This window comes from Gracilinanus agilis, chromosome 5 (genome assembly GCF_016433145.1).
Source record: "Gracilinanus agilis isolate LMUSP501 chromosome 5, AgileGrace, whole genome shotgun sequence".
NCBI classification, from domain to species: domain Eukaryota; kingdom Metazoa; phylum Chordata; class Mammalia; order Didelphimorphia; family Didelphidae; genus Gracilinanus; species Gracilinanus agilis.
This window is the reverse complement of record NC_058134.1, coordinates 46,578,318-46,595,741: the sequence shown is the minus strand read 5'-3', so window position 1 is coordinate 46,595,741 and position 17,424 is coordinate 46,578,318. Positions and strand designations below refer to the sequence as shown.

Below are 17,424 nucleotides of genomic sequence, written 5' to 3'. Positions count from 1 at the left end.
CTCAGACTACAATTCCACTCACTGCCACCAGAGATGTTACTTAATGGAGGTGAGTCCATCAGCATAGTCAGCCAGAGCTTGTTAGCTCCATCAAATCCATTAAAATAGTACAGCCTTGGGGCAGGTAGGTGTTTCAGTGGATAGAGAGCCAGGTCCAGAGATGGGAAGTCCTGGGTTCAAATGTAACCTCAAAACTTCCTGGCTGTGTGACCCTGGGCAAGTCCCTCAACCCCCACTGCCTAGCTCTTACCACTCTTCTACCTTAGAACCAATACACAGTATTGTTCCTATATGATCCAAGGACCATATCTTTAATAAGGACTTGGGAAGGGGGTGATCCAATACACAGTATTGATTCTAAGACCAAAGGTAAGGGTTTAAAAATAATGTTATAGCCTTAAAAACCCAAATGGAAGGTATATAAAAGCCTTTTTTGCTTTGTGACCAAATGGGTCTAAATACATTCCAAATGGACATTTGATCTTATTTGCTGAAGAATTTGACCTACCCTAAATATCTAAAAACTTGCAGGAAATGTCCTGCTCTTAATAAGCCAGATCTCAGTTTGGAAAGTGACCCAAATGACATTTATTAGGAATATTCTCTATTTACCTACTAGCTGCTGGAGAAAATTCTCCATTTTCTCTTTAAAAACATTTTTTTAAACCTTTATCTTCTGTCTTAGAATCAGTACAATGTATTGGCTCTAAGACAGAAAAGCAGTAAGGGCTAGGCAATGGAAGTTGAGTGCCTTGCCCAGGGTCACACAGGAAATGTCTGAGGCCAGATTTGAACCCAGAACCTCCCATATCTAGGTCTGGTTCTCAATCTACTGAACCACTCAGCTGCCCTCTTGGACTACTTTCAGTACGGTGAGGGGTTCTGCTACACTGGTCCCTAAATCTACAATGTTCTCCTAGGACTCCTGCATTATAAGCACACTGCTTAAGCTGTCCAGCTCCCAAAGGCCTCCCAACCTGTCCTGGTAATCCTTACTTTAGAATGAAGGTTACTGGGTAAGGACCTGATTGTGTTTACTTGGATCCATTGGATAAAAGCCTTTGCTAGGTCTTGCAGGGCTAACATATAGCTACAATCAATATTCAGGGTGTTTTCTAGTATGGTCTGAATGCAGCAAGGATTCCTGGTGATTTTTCTCATCCATTTTGGAAAAAGAACATAATTTTATCAATAATCAAGAAGTCAGGACATCCCTTAGAGAGGTCTGTGGTCCTGACGTTGGCCACAGTACACTGTTTGAAAATCACTGATCTATTACCTGGGCCAGCAAGCCTGGACACTGCAAATGCTTGAGACTACGGTCACTTCTTTTGCTTTCTATTCCCTGTAGAACATTCAATTCCAGCTAGGAGAAAAGGGAGCTTACAGTAGGGAGAGTTCCCTTGCTCATTTTGCACCTATGGTCACTGTTCTAGGTACCATATCTTTAACAAGGTTTTGGGAAGGGGGTGACCCAATACTGCTAAATTTTGTCACCAAAAAAGGCACTTGTTAGTTTGGGGGAAACACCAAAGATGTCAGTCTCCTGAAATCAAAGATTTGGGGTGACAATGGGTTTGAAACTGGTTTGTGTTGTCTTTTTGCAGCGTGGGTCTCTAGAATAGTACATAAAATTATATCAGTTGTCACTTTATTGGGCATTAAACAAAACAGGCTACATTAAAAAAATGTAATTTTAACAGATTCACTGCTGGTACCTTCACCGAGAATACCTTCCATTTGCAATGTGTACCAGACATCCCAAAAGTCTTTGTGCAGTGTTAAGCTTTGATAGCTTTGAGAATTTAGGGACAAAGGTAGACCTTGACTGTAGAGAACTGTTTGCATGTTGTCCCCCCATTAGATTTCAAGCCTCTTGAGGGCCAGACTTTTTGACCTTTCTTTGTATGTCTATTGCCAAGGAGAGTGCCTGGCACTTAAACATTTAATGATTATTGACTGACCAACTGACTACCAGGTACTCTTAGAGTCCATCCTGGTTTAACTCTGCATGTGCTGAAACAGAATAACTTCCACTGTTTTAGGCATGGTCAAAATTAAATTATTTAATTAGTAGTGGCTACTAAATTTAAAAGTCCTGGTAAACAGTATCAGTCTTTTTTTCCCTGTGGCTTATTCAGATATCAGTAACCAATTTGTTTCATTATTTGTAATATAAATGACCCAAGAGGTTGCTTCTTCTGTGTTCTTTTCCTTATCGTTATGCTTAATACCCCCATGGTAAGAATCAGGCTTGAATGGATTCATTGAATCAATTAGATTGTGGGCTCTTTGAGGGCAGGAATCATCTTTTGCCTTTTTTTATCCCCAATTTAGCCCAATGCCTAGCACGTAATAGTCACTTGATCAATGTTTACTGATCACTTGCATGATTGAATTAATGTAGGATCATAATTCTAAATCTGTAAGAGGCTTCAGCAATGATCTAATTCAACTCCTGCATTTTACAGATGAGGCAGCAGAGTCAAGATCTGAACCTAGGACCTCTAACTACCAAGTCAGACCTTCATCCACACTGCCCCATACTCCTGAAGACTCCGTCTTACCCAGAGCGGAATCCTGCCCATGGAATATAGGCAGATTCCACTGGAAAATTCTCACCCTGCTTTTTGTCATTATTCAGAAATAAACCTAGGATTTCATCAAAGAATGACCTCTCATTGGTTATCCCCACTGACCTGTTCCTCTAGGTCTTCAAGAATCTCATGATGTTAGAATGCAAGACGATAGATGTGAGAAAAAAGTGGTACAGGAATGGATCCCTCTTGTCTAGGTGTCCTGCTGGGTAAATAAGTCTAGACCAGTGATTCCCAAAGTGGGCGCCACTGCCCCCTGGTGGGTGCTGCAGTGATTGGGGGGGGGAGCAGTGATGGCCAGAGGTGCATTTATCTTTCCTATTAATTGCTATTAAATTTTTTAAAAATTAATTTCCAGGGGAACTAAATAATATTTTTTCTGGAAAGGGGGCAGTAGGCCAAAAAAGTTTGGGAACCACTGGTCTAGACAATAGAATTCTGGGATAACTCTAGGTCCTTTTATTTTTATATATTATAGTTTAATTACCCATTTCCCCCTTCAAATGAAACAACTTTTCCTTCATTTATATTTTATATTGCTTGATACACACACTGATAATAATTTATTGCCTACAGTGACTTTAAGCATCATAAAACTTCTCTTTTAATCATCCTTATTTTTACTGTGCTTTGCCTGAGATGATGATTGCTATTCTCTACTGGTTTTATTTTCTTTAATTCACCTGAATCATATGGAAAAGATAAGCTAAAACTAGACCTGTAGAGATTATGGGGGAACTCTGTATCTTTGATTACTTTATAAAGTGGCAAAGGCAGCTCAAGTGAAAGACACTGACAAGAAAGCATTGGGGGGGAGAGATGTCTTATGATGGAAGAGAAAATACCCATGCCAATAGCCTAACAAATGATTGAGACTTGCAGCTATCTTGGTCTAAGTCCATCTCTTGTATATGGCAATGGATTTTCTTGCAGATCCTCAAGCCTTTACACTAGCTTTCGGTCTAGCTTCCTTTGAGCTTCCTACCTTAGAATCAAAAGGTTAGAGTTAGTGGGTGACACAATTAAGGGCAAACAATACCAATTACTACTCAAACTAGGAAAACTGAGGAGCTCTTCAGTTGCTTTCTTTTCTGGCTTCTTGACCAACAGCTCTCCACCTTCCTCAGTTCCTCCAAAATAAAACTGACCTTGGACAGAGAAAAAATGGCTTACTAGGAAGAGAGAGATTGAGTTGACTGCTTATAGTAGTGATTCACTTTAATACTCAAATAGAGGCTTTTGCAGTCTTCCCCACCCCACCCCCGCCCCCCAGGAAGTTGATCCTCAAGTATCTGGGAGCTAAAATATATGCTTGTCTTCTGATTTTTTTTTAGACTGTATAATCCTGGACAAGTTACTTAATTTCTCTTGATCTCAGTCTCCTCATCTGTAAAAAGAGGAGTGTGGCCTCAATGGTCTCAGAGATCCCTTGAAACTATAAATCTTTAAAACTATAACAGTCCCCTAGCTTTTTTTCTTCTTTAAGAAGCTGTCATAAATACTAATGAGCAATGTCAGAAGTAAGAGTGGCTTTTTAGTTCCCCATTCTGAAGACATGATCCTTCCTATATGTAGTTTCTTCACTGAGATCTAGATCTACCTTTAGGATGTACACATTTTATTTCTCACCTGGCTGGATCACCTTGGGATCCTTCTGCCTGATTCCCCATCATGATCCAAAGAAGATCATTATTGGGATAACTTCATCATCCTGCAAGATTTCTCCAGTCTTGGCACATCTTCTCATCACTACCTTCTATCTCTAATTGAAGATTGGGACCATTTGTGGAGAGAGCAAAGCTCAGACATAGCCTCATTTGTCACCTGGCTGAAAAGATTTGGGGGCTTCTCCATCACACCCCCACACAGGATATCTTCCCTTCTCCCTTTTTCAGCTTCCTTTAGCGTGTTGTCTTCCCTTATTACACTATAAATTCCTTGAGGGCATGAACTGTTTCTTTTTTTTGTATTTACACTCCCAGTGTTTAGCACAGTGCCTGGCACACAGTAGGTGGTTATAATGAATGTTTATTGACTAAATACTTGTGGGGACAGCAATAATGAATAGTTCTTCATAATTATGTTTCATAAGACCGTAGATTTAGGTGAGAAGGGACCTCTGAAGTCAGCACATTCAACCCCTTCATTTTATATAAAAGAAGTGGACTCTTCATTAGAAGCATTAAAATATCAAACTCCCCACAGAAATAAAATAAAACTTTAACCTAAAGATTAAAAATTTCTCAGTTTTAATACAGAGTAGTCAAAACACTGGACATAGATTCTCCCTCTGAAAAGTGATGTTAAAAATGCAGTGATGTTTTTTTAAAAACACAGATAAAAATAACAAATTCCAAAAAGTACTCAAAACTTGTACTCCACTGGAGTCCATGGGCTCTGGAAACCTGTTTGAAACATGCTTAAAACACATCAGTTGCCAGGGAAGACTCTAGTCATTTTCATGTTATGGAATCTCCCAAGCAAAGGCTACTGGTGTCTTGCCCAACAAAAAAGGGGAGTCACCAGTGGTGACTGAGTTCAGCAATGGGGGACCTTTGGCTTCCAGAACAAAGAACAGGAGCAACAATAAAAATCCCAGAGAAACCCAATAGGAATCCAGAGCCAGACCGTCCTCAAGTTATCTTTGAGGAATGTAGGTATAATTCACTAACCCACAGATATTATTGGAAATTCATACAAGGTCTACTCATTGATTTTTTTTTAAAAAAGAAACATTTACTTCTCATATTCCAAGAAGTATGATGATACCATTACAGCAAGAAGAGAATTCGGTTGAGTCAACTTTGGCAAGTCTCTTTTTAAAGATGGGCCTGGCCCAGGAAGTATCTCAAGGGGAAAGTCACCATAGTCACTCTTGGGACAACTAACATGACTAAGCCTTTCTTTAAATGACTTTTGATGTAATGGTTGATGTTTGGGCTCCAGAAAGGATTGATTCTTTCTCTGCTTTGATCCTTTGGCCAAGTTTTAATAACAGGTTTCTAACCACAGTCTCAGATGGAAGGTAAAAAATGGTATATATTACGTGGTTTTAAGTGTGGGAGAGGGAAGAGGGGATTAAATGGTGTGATTCTTGTTAATAGTAGGAAGACAAGTTCTCTACTTTCTCGACCCCAGGAAAAGTCATTCTGTAACTTGATCCATTAGTACTACACCTTCTCCCAGCTCCTCAGTTACATACTGACTTTGCTTACTTCGATTTTATAGGATTGTTTTGTGATTCATCTATGTGACAGCATTTGCAAGAGCAGCTATTATTTCATCAAAACCATCATAGATAATGGAGTGTGGAATAAGGAAAAAGAAGAAAGTATAGGTGACTGTTGTGAAATTTGTCCAGTGGATAATCGCTGGGAATGAGGAGCTAGAGCAATTTACTTATAAAATTCAACTTCTCAAACTAAGTAATGTGAACCCAAAACTTTCATTCCATAGCTCACACACGTATTTCATCTTTTAAAGATGTCAGGATAGTCTGCAGTGAGATAAATTCTCAGTATCACCAGAGTTGTTTAAAAAAAAAAAGTTCCCAGTCACACAAGCATTTCCTCCACAATTTTCTTGACATAAGGTAGCTAAGTAATAAGATATTCTGTCCTGAATACAGAACCAAGAAATGGTTCTACGAGAACATAGACAGGAACAGAACCTAGGAAAGGAAGAGTTCCTTCAGAGGATTGTTTCGGGATGACTTCCTGCCATGGATTTTCAGTAATGCATTGTCATCTTTGCCAATAAAAATAAACAATAAAGATGGAGTGTATAATAGAAAGAGCATTGACTCTTTAGCCAAAAAAATCTGAGTTCAAATCCTTGCTCTGGTACCATTCTTTCGACCTTGGACAAAGCACTTACTCTCTGGCATCATTTTTGTAACCTTGGGTATATTAACCTAACCTCCCTTTGCCTCATATGCTCCTTATCTGTAAAATGGGGGGGTTAAACAAGTTGGCCCAAAGGCCAATCTAGTTCTAGATCTGTGAGCATAAAATTCTCCTTTTTTTCACTAGACTCTGCTACTCAGGAAATAATATATCATTGCCATTAAAATTGGGCAAAACTAGGCAATTTTTTTCTTTTTGATTCCTGTCATCTCCTGGGAATTTCATTTAGTTCCCAGCAGGAGAGAAGTGAGTGATGAGTAGTTTTAAAACAACATTCCATAATGCTAACACCGGGGATCCATGATCTCAAGGGTCCTGACCACAAGGTCTGACCACCTGCAGCAGAAATAAAAAAAATGTTTCAAACTTTCTGACCAAAAGTCAATAGTCTGACTGAAACATATCATCCCAGAGCTGCTCACCAGGCAGAGTTCTTCATTCTGCCAAGCCAACCCTTTATAGATGCTCTCCCGGAACACTAAATGAGAGGGGGTTTCCCTTGGGCTCTGGAACAAAATCAGGAAATTCTTTCTAGAATTTGGGGCTTAGGGGCTGACTATGCTGCTTCTGCATAGTAAAAGGTGGGAATTGGGGGGTGGCATATGCACATGTGATTTTCAAGATCTAATCCTCAGATTTTTCCTTTAAAGGTTCTGGTCTGGGCTCATAAAGACTGATGCTAGGTTAGACTAGGAATATTACCCTGGACAGCTCAATAGGCTGAGCCATAGTTAACACTGAACAAACAAATGGCTTGAATGCTACAGGATCTAGCACCATGTTGGTCAAGAGATAGCCTCATTTCCTTGCAACCATGACTTAGAATACACATTTCCAATAGTGACACCTTAATGATTACCTTTGTTGTGTTTTTCTCTGGAACCATGATTTCACTGGTATGTGGAACAACTCCACATTTTGGAGCTATCTGGGGCATTGAGAGCTTAAAGGACTTGCCCAGGGTCATACAACCATAATATATCAGAGATAGGAAGGTAGAATCATAGATTTAGAGCCAGAAAGGACTTTGAAGGTCACTGAAATCCAACCCCCTCATTTTATACCTGAGTAAAATGATGTACATAGAGTTTAAATGATTTGTCATGGGTCACACAACTCACAGGTCTTTGAGGTGGGATTTGAAACTAGACCTAGATCTTTTTGACTCTGAAGCTGGCTGGCTATTCATGATATCATCCTGCCTTCCTTCAAAAATCCAACATTTATATAGAAAAGTGATGCTAGAAACTTAAAAAACTATGACCTTAGCGGGAGAGAAAAAAAGGCAATGAATGATCATTCTCACCACCACCACCACCACCACCACCTCCCTAAAAAAACAACTCATTAAAGTGAAAAACTGAATCTGTAGAGTTCATTTGCAATGTGGAGATTTTCTTATTTAGAAATCATGTATGTATAGCTGACATTTGCATATGTCTCCTGCTCAGTTCTAAATTCCCAACTTTGCCTCTCCTTCCTCCGAAAACAGATCTCAAACTCTATCACAGGTCACTGCAAGCTCCTTCCTGACCCGAGACTGTCAGAAGCAAATGTGACCATGAGGAAGAGTAGTCCTGGGGACATCAAGGCCCACAATGGGCACTTCCATTTAGCAGCCTTTCCTTGTCCCACTAAAGGCAGCTCTGTTAGACCATGCACCTCCAAAGCTCAACAGATATCTAACTGTTAAGAGACAGGACATTTCTGAGTTTGGTTTTAAGAACAACTCAAAAAAAAATGGGAGTGCTTTTAATCATCACCCGAACAGACGTGCTGAAGCTACACAGAAAGCATCACTATGGATGGCACCCTGGAAAGATGTGAGAATGGCCCAGTATTCAGCATCCTGTAAAGGTGTTGGGTTTACAGGACTTAATATGGTTCCCTCACCAGACCCCTCATCATCATCATCATCGGCCGCCGTTGGCTCCTGAATCTCCTCTGTGAATGCCTGAGACCGGCTCGGGTAATTCTTGTGGTCTGAAAGAGTCATTTGTACTTGTGACCTCTCACCTGAGGTCTCTGAGTGCTGAACTGGCAAGGAGGTAGCAAGGCCCTTGTAAGAAATGTCACCTGTCTCATCTTCTTCAAAATCGTTAAGGCAGTACACTTCATCCAGGTCAACGTCCAGGGTCCGGAAGCCCTTGGTGACAACACCGGGCCGGGGGTCCAGGATGCCCCCAAGGTGAGGCTGGGCCAACTGTTGCCAGTGGTGAAGTGTAGCAGAACCTTCAAAGGGAGAACATCAGAAGGAGGAGAAAAAGAAAAGAAAGATGGAATGGAAAAGAAAGGGAAGGAGAAGAAAAAGTTAGTATGGGTTGCCAAATATTTTCCTTTGCCCAATCCCCAATTCTCTTAGTGAAAAACTGGATGGATTCAATTTGACTATGGACACGTACTTAAGTTTTTGGGTGGGTATAGTTGTATTATCATTTCTTAACATGCAACCATGCTCTCAATACCATTCTCAGATGTATTGTAAACTTTGAGAATCAAATGTAATTTGTTTAAAAAAATGAAACCTATTGTTCCAGCTAGAAATACATGTATAGTGGCTATTCACAGACTTTTTCCCCTAGGCACAAAAAGGATAACATAATCACACAATATGACATTCTTGGAGTATTTTTAAAAAAGAAAATAGATTATAAATGCCACAGAAGACCAATCCCTCTTGTGGCAAGTGATTTGTTTTGTTTGTTTTAAATGTAAAAAACCTGGCACCAGTTATTTTGGGCAATAGAAGAAAAGACAAAAGAAGGAGGAAAGGAAGGAGGAGAAGGAGGACGAGGAGAAGGAGAAGGAGAAGGAGAAGGGGAAGGGGAAGGGGAAGGGGAAGAGGAGGAAGAGGAGGAGTAGGAGGAGGAGAAGGAGAAGGAGAATGAGAACGAGAACAAGAACGAGAACGAGAAGAAGAATGAGAAGAAGAACAAGAAGAAGAACAACAAGAAGAAAAATCTCTAGTTCTCAGTGTGAAAATTCCAAGCAAAAACTGTTGATTGATAATTGTGCAGAAGCAAGTATGTTGGAAATGAAAGAAGGGTGGTTTGAAAACAATGGGGAAAAAAGGTTCAAATCTGGCCTCAGACACTTCCTAGCTGTGTGATCCTACGCAAGTCACTTAACCCCCATTGCCTAGCCCTGTAACAAATAAAAAATTAATATAGAAGGATATACATAAAAGATATTAGGGTTTAAAAAAATAAATTTAAAAAACCATGGGAAAAATCAGCTCATATATATCTATCATATGCCTATGTATAATATATATCTGTAGATATATACTCATGATACATATATGTACACATATGCATGGATATACATATATTGTATGATTCATATATTTACATCTAATATATCGTTTATACAATAATTAAAGGGTCATTTAACACACTAACAGAAAGGGCTACAGTTTTCATTAGCTAAGCATATCCTACCATACCTGTCAGCTCCATCCTTGGGTGTCTGATATTTTAGGGATGTTGCACAGGCAGAAGGGGACAGGGCAAGAGGTATGATAGATAAGGTTTGTTATAACATCAGAGCACTACGATAAACCCAACTAGCCAGTATCCATTAGTCATGTATGTTCTCAGGAAAGGAAAGAGCAATATCTCACCATCCCACCTTCTCTGTCTCTGTCCCTCTATCTGCTGTCTGTCTGTCTTGTCTCTCTCTCACACCCACACACAAACATACACACCCCACAAACACTCTACTGTACTTTGGTGTCAATGATTAATCACACTTCCTGAACCTCTTGTAGAATACAAAGAAACTGGAGATCTTTTAACTGGAGCAAATTAACTAATGCCAGAACAGGACCTAGCTGGCTGGCCTAAGTCACGTAACACAAGGATGATCAGAAATTTTAGAAGGACCATATTCATGTCACATTTATGCAAACATATATATGTAATTAATAAGGAGAAAGAGAAATGCAGGATTGGGACAGATGACCTTTAACTACAGGTTTTTGAAAGCGTCAGTTTTATGCCTCAGACTAATATAAGGCAGGATGGTATACTAAATATCACATTGGCCTTAGATCTAGGAATACATGGGTCACGTTGTTTCTGACTACACACGTGGCTTAACACTAGGCAAACTGCTTATCTTCTGTGTTACGGGTAACTTTCTAAGACTTTATTTGCAGAACAGATGCCAACCTGCATTAGTAAAAGGAATTTCTTTGCTGGAGTTCCCCATCCAGATTAAATCAAAGTTCTATATCTAGACCATGATGAATTAACTTTTCAAATTCTGCCTATTTGGAAGCTGGGAAGACTTCCAGTATTTAAGAAGATTTTCTATTTTTAAATAATTAAGGGGACAGTTCCATACATCAGTGAATTCATAGGTCCAGACCCAAAATGAAAGAAATTTTGGTTTGTCTCTCCAGTAGGAATGCCTCCCAAATAATCTCACTCTGTAATTACTAAACATGAGAAAGAAAAAGAACAGTCATTCTTGAGAGGTGGTGAACTTATAACAAGTCACTGGACAAAGTGGTTGTCCAGAAGGCAGCATCTGTGGGTTATTAGTGGAGGGTCTCAATGACAGAATACATCTTCAAAGAAGAGAGAAGGGAAAAAAAGAGATAATGACAGCAGAAAGGATAGAGGAGGGTGAAAAAGGAGAAAAAAAGGGGGGGAACTACAGCAAAAAGTTGCCATGGGTAGGAATCAACCAGGGCTTACCAACTAACTATCTGGATTGCCGTTGAGTGACACTCATCCTATTATAGGTTACTGAACCCTATTTTAGGAAGTCCCCCTGGAACGACCTCACAGAGACAACATTTTGCCAGGGTGCAAAATTATCTCCAGTGTAAACTGATAGGATCGAGCTTAACATAGCTGACTCTTTTCTGTGGGTCACCTTGCTTATGTGATAGTGGGTCCCACCAACATTCTTGGCATCAGGCCAGACTTTCTAACCCTGGCAACAAAGTCTGTTTATGCATAAACTTTTCAGACACACCTAAAGACATCTGGCTCAGAATACTATGCTGGCCAGACTTCCAAACTGTTACCAGAAGTCTCTTTGTGCAACTTCGCAATCCTTTGAGAGTAGGGAAGAGTAAATATTCAATACCACATTGACCTTGGATTTAAGAATACATGGTTCAAGTTCTGTTTAGGTGGTTTGACCCTGAGCAAACCGCTAACTTCTCTGTGCTCTGGCTAACTCCCTAAAACTGTATTTGCAGGGCAGATGCCAACCTGCATTGGTAAAGGAAATAGATTCCATCCAAGGTCTGTACCCAGGTCATGATAAATTAACCGTTGGAAAACAACCCATTTAAAAGCTGGAGAGGTATATCATTTAAGTGGATTTTCTATACCCAAACTATATAGTGTAGGTATGGGAGAGTCAGAGAAATGACTAATTTACTGAGAAAAAAAAATGAACCCACCCTGAGATAACAAAGAACCATTTGCAACAGAGCCAAGAAAAGAAATATGGGGTTAGGTCACAGGGCTGGGTCTTGACTTCCCCAAAGGCAATCCTATAAACAGAGTCTTCAACATAGAGAGAGGAGTTCTGGGTTCCACTCCTAGGTAAGAAACTCATTGTGGAACCTTGACAAGTCTCCATATCTGGTTTGCCCATCTATACAGTGGGTGCGATAACCCTCTCTTTACCTCCCTGGAAGGTTCTAAATTTAAAATTAGACCACAGAATGAAAGTACATAAAGTTCTTAAAGATACTCTTTAAGTTCAAGGCAAGAAAGCACGTGAGCCCATGGGAACCTGCCTAAGAAAGGAAATAAGAGCCTTTTAAGACTTAGGTAAGAGCCTAAGTCCAGTTTCTATCAAAAAGTTTAAAAGACATTTTTTGAATGCTAGTTCTAGTTCCTCAATTTTCCAACTGAATGCCACTGGAGAAGCCATCGTTTACACAAGGAAGAAAGGCATAGCGATGAGATAGCCCCCTGACATAGGAATGAAGGCAACACCATCCCTGGAAGGCTTTTCTCTTTTTATACAAGGTTGCTTTTTATTTGACCTAAATTAAAAATGGCAAAGCTCTACCTTAAACATTGTAACTGCGTATTATTTAAAAGAAAAATCACCTCTTCTGAGTTACAACTCAGCAAGATAGTAACAGCTAGTGAAATACTTAGGACAGCAAGCAATTCTAGTTTCTGTGCTAGAAGGCAATATGGCGCCCCATCGTGCCCTGCCACCACTTCTGAATCTTTCCTAATCTCCTTGGATTGTATCTGTTTTGATTCGGTGAGGAGTTCCTGCTCTACTGCTCCTGTCAACATACCTCCTCCCTTAGGTTGGCTGCTCTTTGGGAGTCAAAGTCCTGGGGGTGGAGGCACTTGATATGAAGGTCCTACACATAAATGAATCAGCAACTTGTCTATCTTGCTCACCTCCTCTCTAACTAAGTCCACAAGTCAGATTAGATCTGGGCTAGGTAAACAATGAAGAAGGAAAAAGAGGAAGCTTCTCCTTTCCTTCCCACCTAACAACTAAGTTTAATGGGAAAGGTATGAATAAGGAAGAAAAATTAACGTCTTTGTCAATAGTCCCTCCTTTGTTTATCCTTCCACACTGACCTGCTGTCCCAAATAGCATAGCTGCTCCCTCAACAGAGGAAAGCCAGCAAGCGGCTCATAGCTTTTGCAAAATTAATCTAAGCCAAAGGCATATACCTCAAAGACAGAAATGTTTCTGTTGAAGTATTGCTAATTGTAGTTTCAACTCCTTTCTTTGGAAATGCCATTTGAGCTATAACTCTTTGGAAGGGAAAAATGCAGAAAGCGTTCCTTTTCTCCTTACAGTATGATTGTACTTTTCTCTTTAATATGTGAAGGTTTTCAGATGGGATGCTTTTATTTGTCACCTAGCCAATAAATTATGATGAGATAAAAAATAGGAGAGGGAGGTTAGGCAATATGGTGGATAGAGTGCTAGATCTGGAGAGACATCTTCCTGAGTTCAAATCTGGCCTCAGATACTTGGTAGCTGTGTGACCCCGGGCAAGTCATTTAACCCTATTTGCCTCAGCTCCTCATTTGCAAAATGAATGGGAAAAGGAAACCACAGACCATTCTAGTGTCTTTGCCAATAAAACCCCAAATGGGGTGATAAAGAGTCAGCACAAGTAATCAAGAAAAAAAATTTTTTTCTGTCTCTTGTGACTTCAACATCAAACTTTAAAAAATTCAGTCCAACTAATGCAGCTCAGGATAAACAGACAATAAACAAAATTAAGCAGACAGATGAAAAAGGCATGGATGAGAAGGAATGTTGGATTATCTAATATGTCCCAAACACAAACTTTCCCAGCCCCCTAAGCCACAGCCCATGCTCTCTAGGTTTCTGTCTGAGCCAATGGTATAAAGGGGAGGAGGGCGAGGAACTGAAGGTTGTCAATAATCAGAATTAGCCACAAACAAATCTGGGACAAATGGCCTAAAACTCAGGATATCATTATGCTGACATGGCCTTTTGGATACTCAGTTGAATTTTTTTTGTTGCATTTAATTTTTCAAATTAAAACTTTCATATAAAAGAAGAAAAGAGGGATCCAAAGTCTAAATAGACCTGACAGGGCTAATTAGTTAGATGATCATAGTGAAACCATCAGAGGAGTCTTTCGTATAAGAATTATCCACAGACTAGACTACTGGAGTAATATTTGATTCTAGGATGCCAGCCAATCATTTCAGTCAGGGCTAGAGTGTCTGACAGGATGCTCTAGGGGAAATTCATCTTTCCTTTTTTAAATTTACCTTAAAACTCTTGCCCAAAGAGATCAATGGAGGTCAGAGGGTTCTATATTTAGAGGCAGAAGGAATCTTTGAGATCAACAAGAATGAACTTGTGTAATTGTTGAAAAAAAATGTTTCAAAGAAAGAAAAAGGCACCCAATGTTATATGTTTGAATTTAGACAGCAAACCCAATGGAGATATCCTTACGGAGCCCTAAAGAAATGAGCAATCCAATTAAGGAGGGGAAAGGGAAGAGAAATGGTAAAGCTTGCATGACACAATCACCTCTTAAGAGAAGGAAAAGAAAAGAAAGGCTGATAGAAAGATTATGGAAATGGAAGATTTTATTGAAAGAAAAAAAAGACAAAATTGGAGATCAGAAACAATCACAATGTTTGCAGGTAACAAACAACTTAAATGAAAGTGAGCCGTTCTATTCCCAAGTGCTGGGTGGCATCTAAATGGAATAATATTAGGAAAGAACTTAACTTTGCTTCATCTATGTATATTTGTTCCATTGGTTGTTTTGTTTTTCATTGAGGGTAGAGAAAATAGATGCTTGTTCATTGGAAAACAAATTAATTTAAAAAATACTAATGAGAACAGAAGACTCTTCCATGAATAAAGGTGGAGTCAGTCCAACAGAGTACTTTAATTGCAGCATTTGTGGGGCAGGAAGATACTTTCTAAAACTAATTTTCTATCTGAAATGTTGACTGTTATGAGAATGTGCTGTAAGTCTTTGGTGAGACCAACATGCACACAAATTACATGACAAAGATATCACACTCTCAAATGAAGGAAAAAATATGCAGGGTGCCATGGCACACAACCGCAATTCCATCTATGGAGGAGGCTGAGGCTGATGGATCTCTTCAATTCAGGAGTTCTCAGCTATTCCAACCAGGAATCCACATCAATGAGGAGAGCCCCTGTAATTGGGGGTCACCAACTTGCCTAAGGAGAAACAGAGCTCATCAAGTCTCTTGTGCCTATTTGGCAGTGGGTTGAAGACCTTGAGTAGCTCCTGCATTTCCAGCTTGGGTGAAATAGGGAGACCCAATCTCAAGGAAGGGGCAAAGAAAAAGTAGAAAAGACAAGAAAAGTTGAGTTTTTCCAAATTCTGACACCAGTAGTGCTCCTGAAACAGCAATTCTTAGACACTGAAAGGCACTGATTTAATGGATATTAGTAAAAAAGATACTTCCATTGTGACATTTCCATACTCTCCATGCTACAGAAGCTCATTATGTTTGTTCTACATACATACATACATAAACACACACATCCAACTAAACGGCACTGTGCTCATTCTACCTATTTATAGTTGGCCAATGAAAATCTGATCTAAATTAATTGGTTTTGACCCCCATATCTAGGGAATCAAAATGGAGGACTTATTTTCTGCTCCTTCCAAAGCCCCTAGTATGATCTAAGCATTTATGAGTTCCTAAACAGCTTCTTTATATTTCTCTAACATTTCAGAAACATGAAAAAAGAGAAGAGGAAAAAACCATTAACAAGATTAATTTCAATTGAAAAATTAAGTTTGGACTATATTGCTTTTGAGCCCTTAAAAAGCACACTTGATGGTCAGGAGTTTGAGGTGAAGATTTGTTTGATTGTTTGAATTTCAACAAGAATGGCTAAGGCTTATGGTGTAAGTCAACCTCAACGGATTTCAAACCAGCAACGGGGATGGCTATCTTTAAAGTAAAAGGAGTAGGTATTGCAGAGATTTCCTGATTTTCGATGGTGGATTAAGGACCAGAGAGAGTCACCAAGAATGACTGAAAGAGGCCGAGGCCCTTTATCACCTTCTAAGGGTTTCACAATCTGGAGTTTCTCCGGCAGGTATGAACGGCTGCTGAAAGACATGCCCGAAAATCCAGTGAACTCTGAGAATCTTGAGTGGGTGCCAAGGGACATGATGCTTTCAGTCGGGGTAAGGGAACCACTGTGAAGCTCGCCCTTCTCTGCCAATTCTCTTAGCTTCCTCTCCTGCTCTTCCTCAAAGAACCTTCTTTCCGAAAGGTAATTCTCCCGTCGAAGTGACAGTCGCCGAAGGGCTATCTCCAGGTCATGGGAGCCTGGAGTCCCTGGAGTCCCAGGCTTCTTATTCTTGTCCTCATTTCTAAAAAAACAGGATGATAAAGGGAAGTAGAGATAGGAGGGTGAGAGAAAGGAAAATGTCCAAGGAAAGGAACTTCAAAAAGTATAAATGCAGTCAATTCTTGTATCTCAAAGGAAACTCTACTCTTAGAGTTGAGAATTAAGAAAACCTATTTGTCAAGAATAACAGGTTATCATCTGAGAGAAACAAGTCTAGAACACAGATGCAAAACAGAAAGTTATTCAATACATACACAAATAAATTACATCATGCCTATCTATGAAATTTGTTTCTTTTGGTAGAACTGAAAAAAATTCTTTTTCGATAGGACATCAAGATTAGAAGAAACCGATGATGTGCTATAATTTGTCCCTTGCCATGAAAGATATAGGAAAAATGCACATTGTTCTGACTGGTTCTTCTTGATTTTCTAAGAACTTAGCTCAAATCTCAGTTTCTGCAAGAAATCTTTTATAGTCCTCTTCTGGTTCCCTCTCTAAGACTGCCTTCCTACTCTCTACTTATCTTAAATTTGGCCAGTTATTTAGATATCATTTCATTTTTTCCCATTGAAATGTTGGCTCCTAAGTGCAAGGACTGTTTCACTTTTGGTTATGCATCTCCAGCAGTTAGGACAGTGCCTGGCACACAATTATTCTTTTATAAATGCTTTTTTTCTTGATCAATAGAAGTATGCTTAGAGATATTTTTACTTCCTGAATTAAATGATAAGACACTTGCTTATCATCTTTAAAAAAAAAGCCACCATTGACCAATGGGCCATGATGGATCATTTGGCCCAAAGAAGGCTTGCCCAGGTAAAAGCCTATGTTAGAGGACAATTGCTCATTCAAGCTAGATGAAAGGCCACATGGAGTGGCTCCCAGAATTGATCTTAGTATCAAAGCCTAGTATAACATTTCAGAAAACTTCAGAATTAAAAGGGCAATGACAGGGGCCATCTTGGTCCAACCTATACCTGAAACAAGAATTCCCTCTTATTTTGAATGTGACTTTGGACAAATCTTTTCACCCCTCTGGGTGTGATAAATGTACCTCATCTATTAAAAAT

At 39.5% G+C, this 17,424-nt stretch overlaps 1 protein-coding gene across 4 annotated transcripts in view; it reads right to left on the bottom strand.

Moving 5' to 3' along the window:
- TRAK1 (trafficking kinesin protein 1) overlaps nt 1-17,424 on the bottom strand; it is a 131,963-nt gene that overhangs the window by 11,856 nt on the left and 102,683 nt on the right. For 2 of the 4 annotated variants that reach the window (XM_044677928.1, XM_044677931.1), the window contains 2 exons: nt 16,057-16,373; nt 8,519-8,734 (listed from right to left, as the gene is read on the bottom strand). In XM_044677928.1, coding sequence (XP_044533863.1) covers nt 8,519-8,734; nt 16,057-16,373 — 533 coding nt within the window. Of the gene's footprint in view, nt 1-8,249; nt 8,735-16,056; nt 16,374-17,424 lie in introns of those variants that run through there. The other 2 variants (XM_044677929.1, XM_044677930.1) reach the window with 2 other exon arrangements.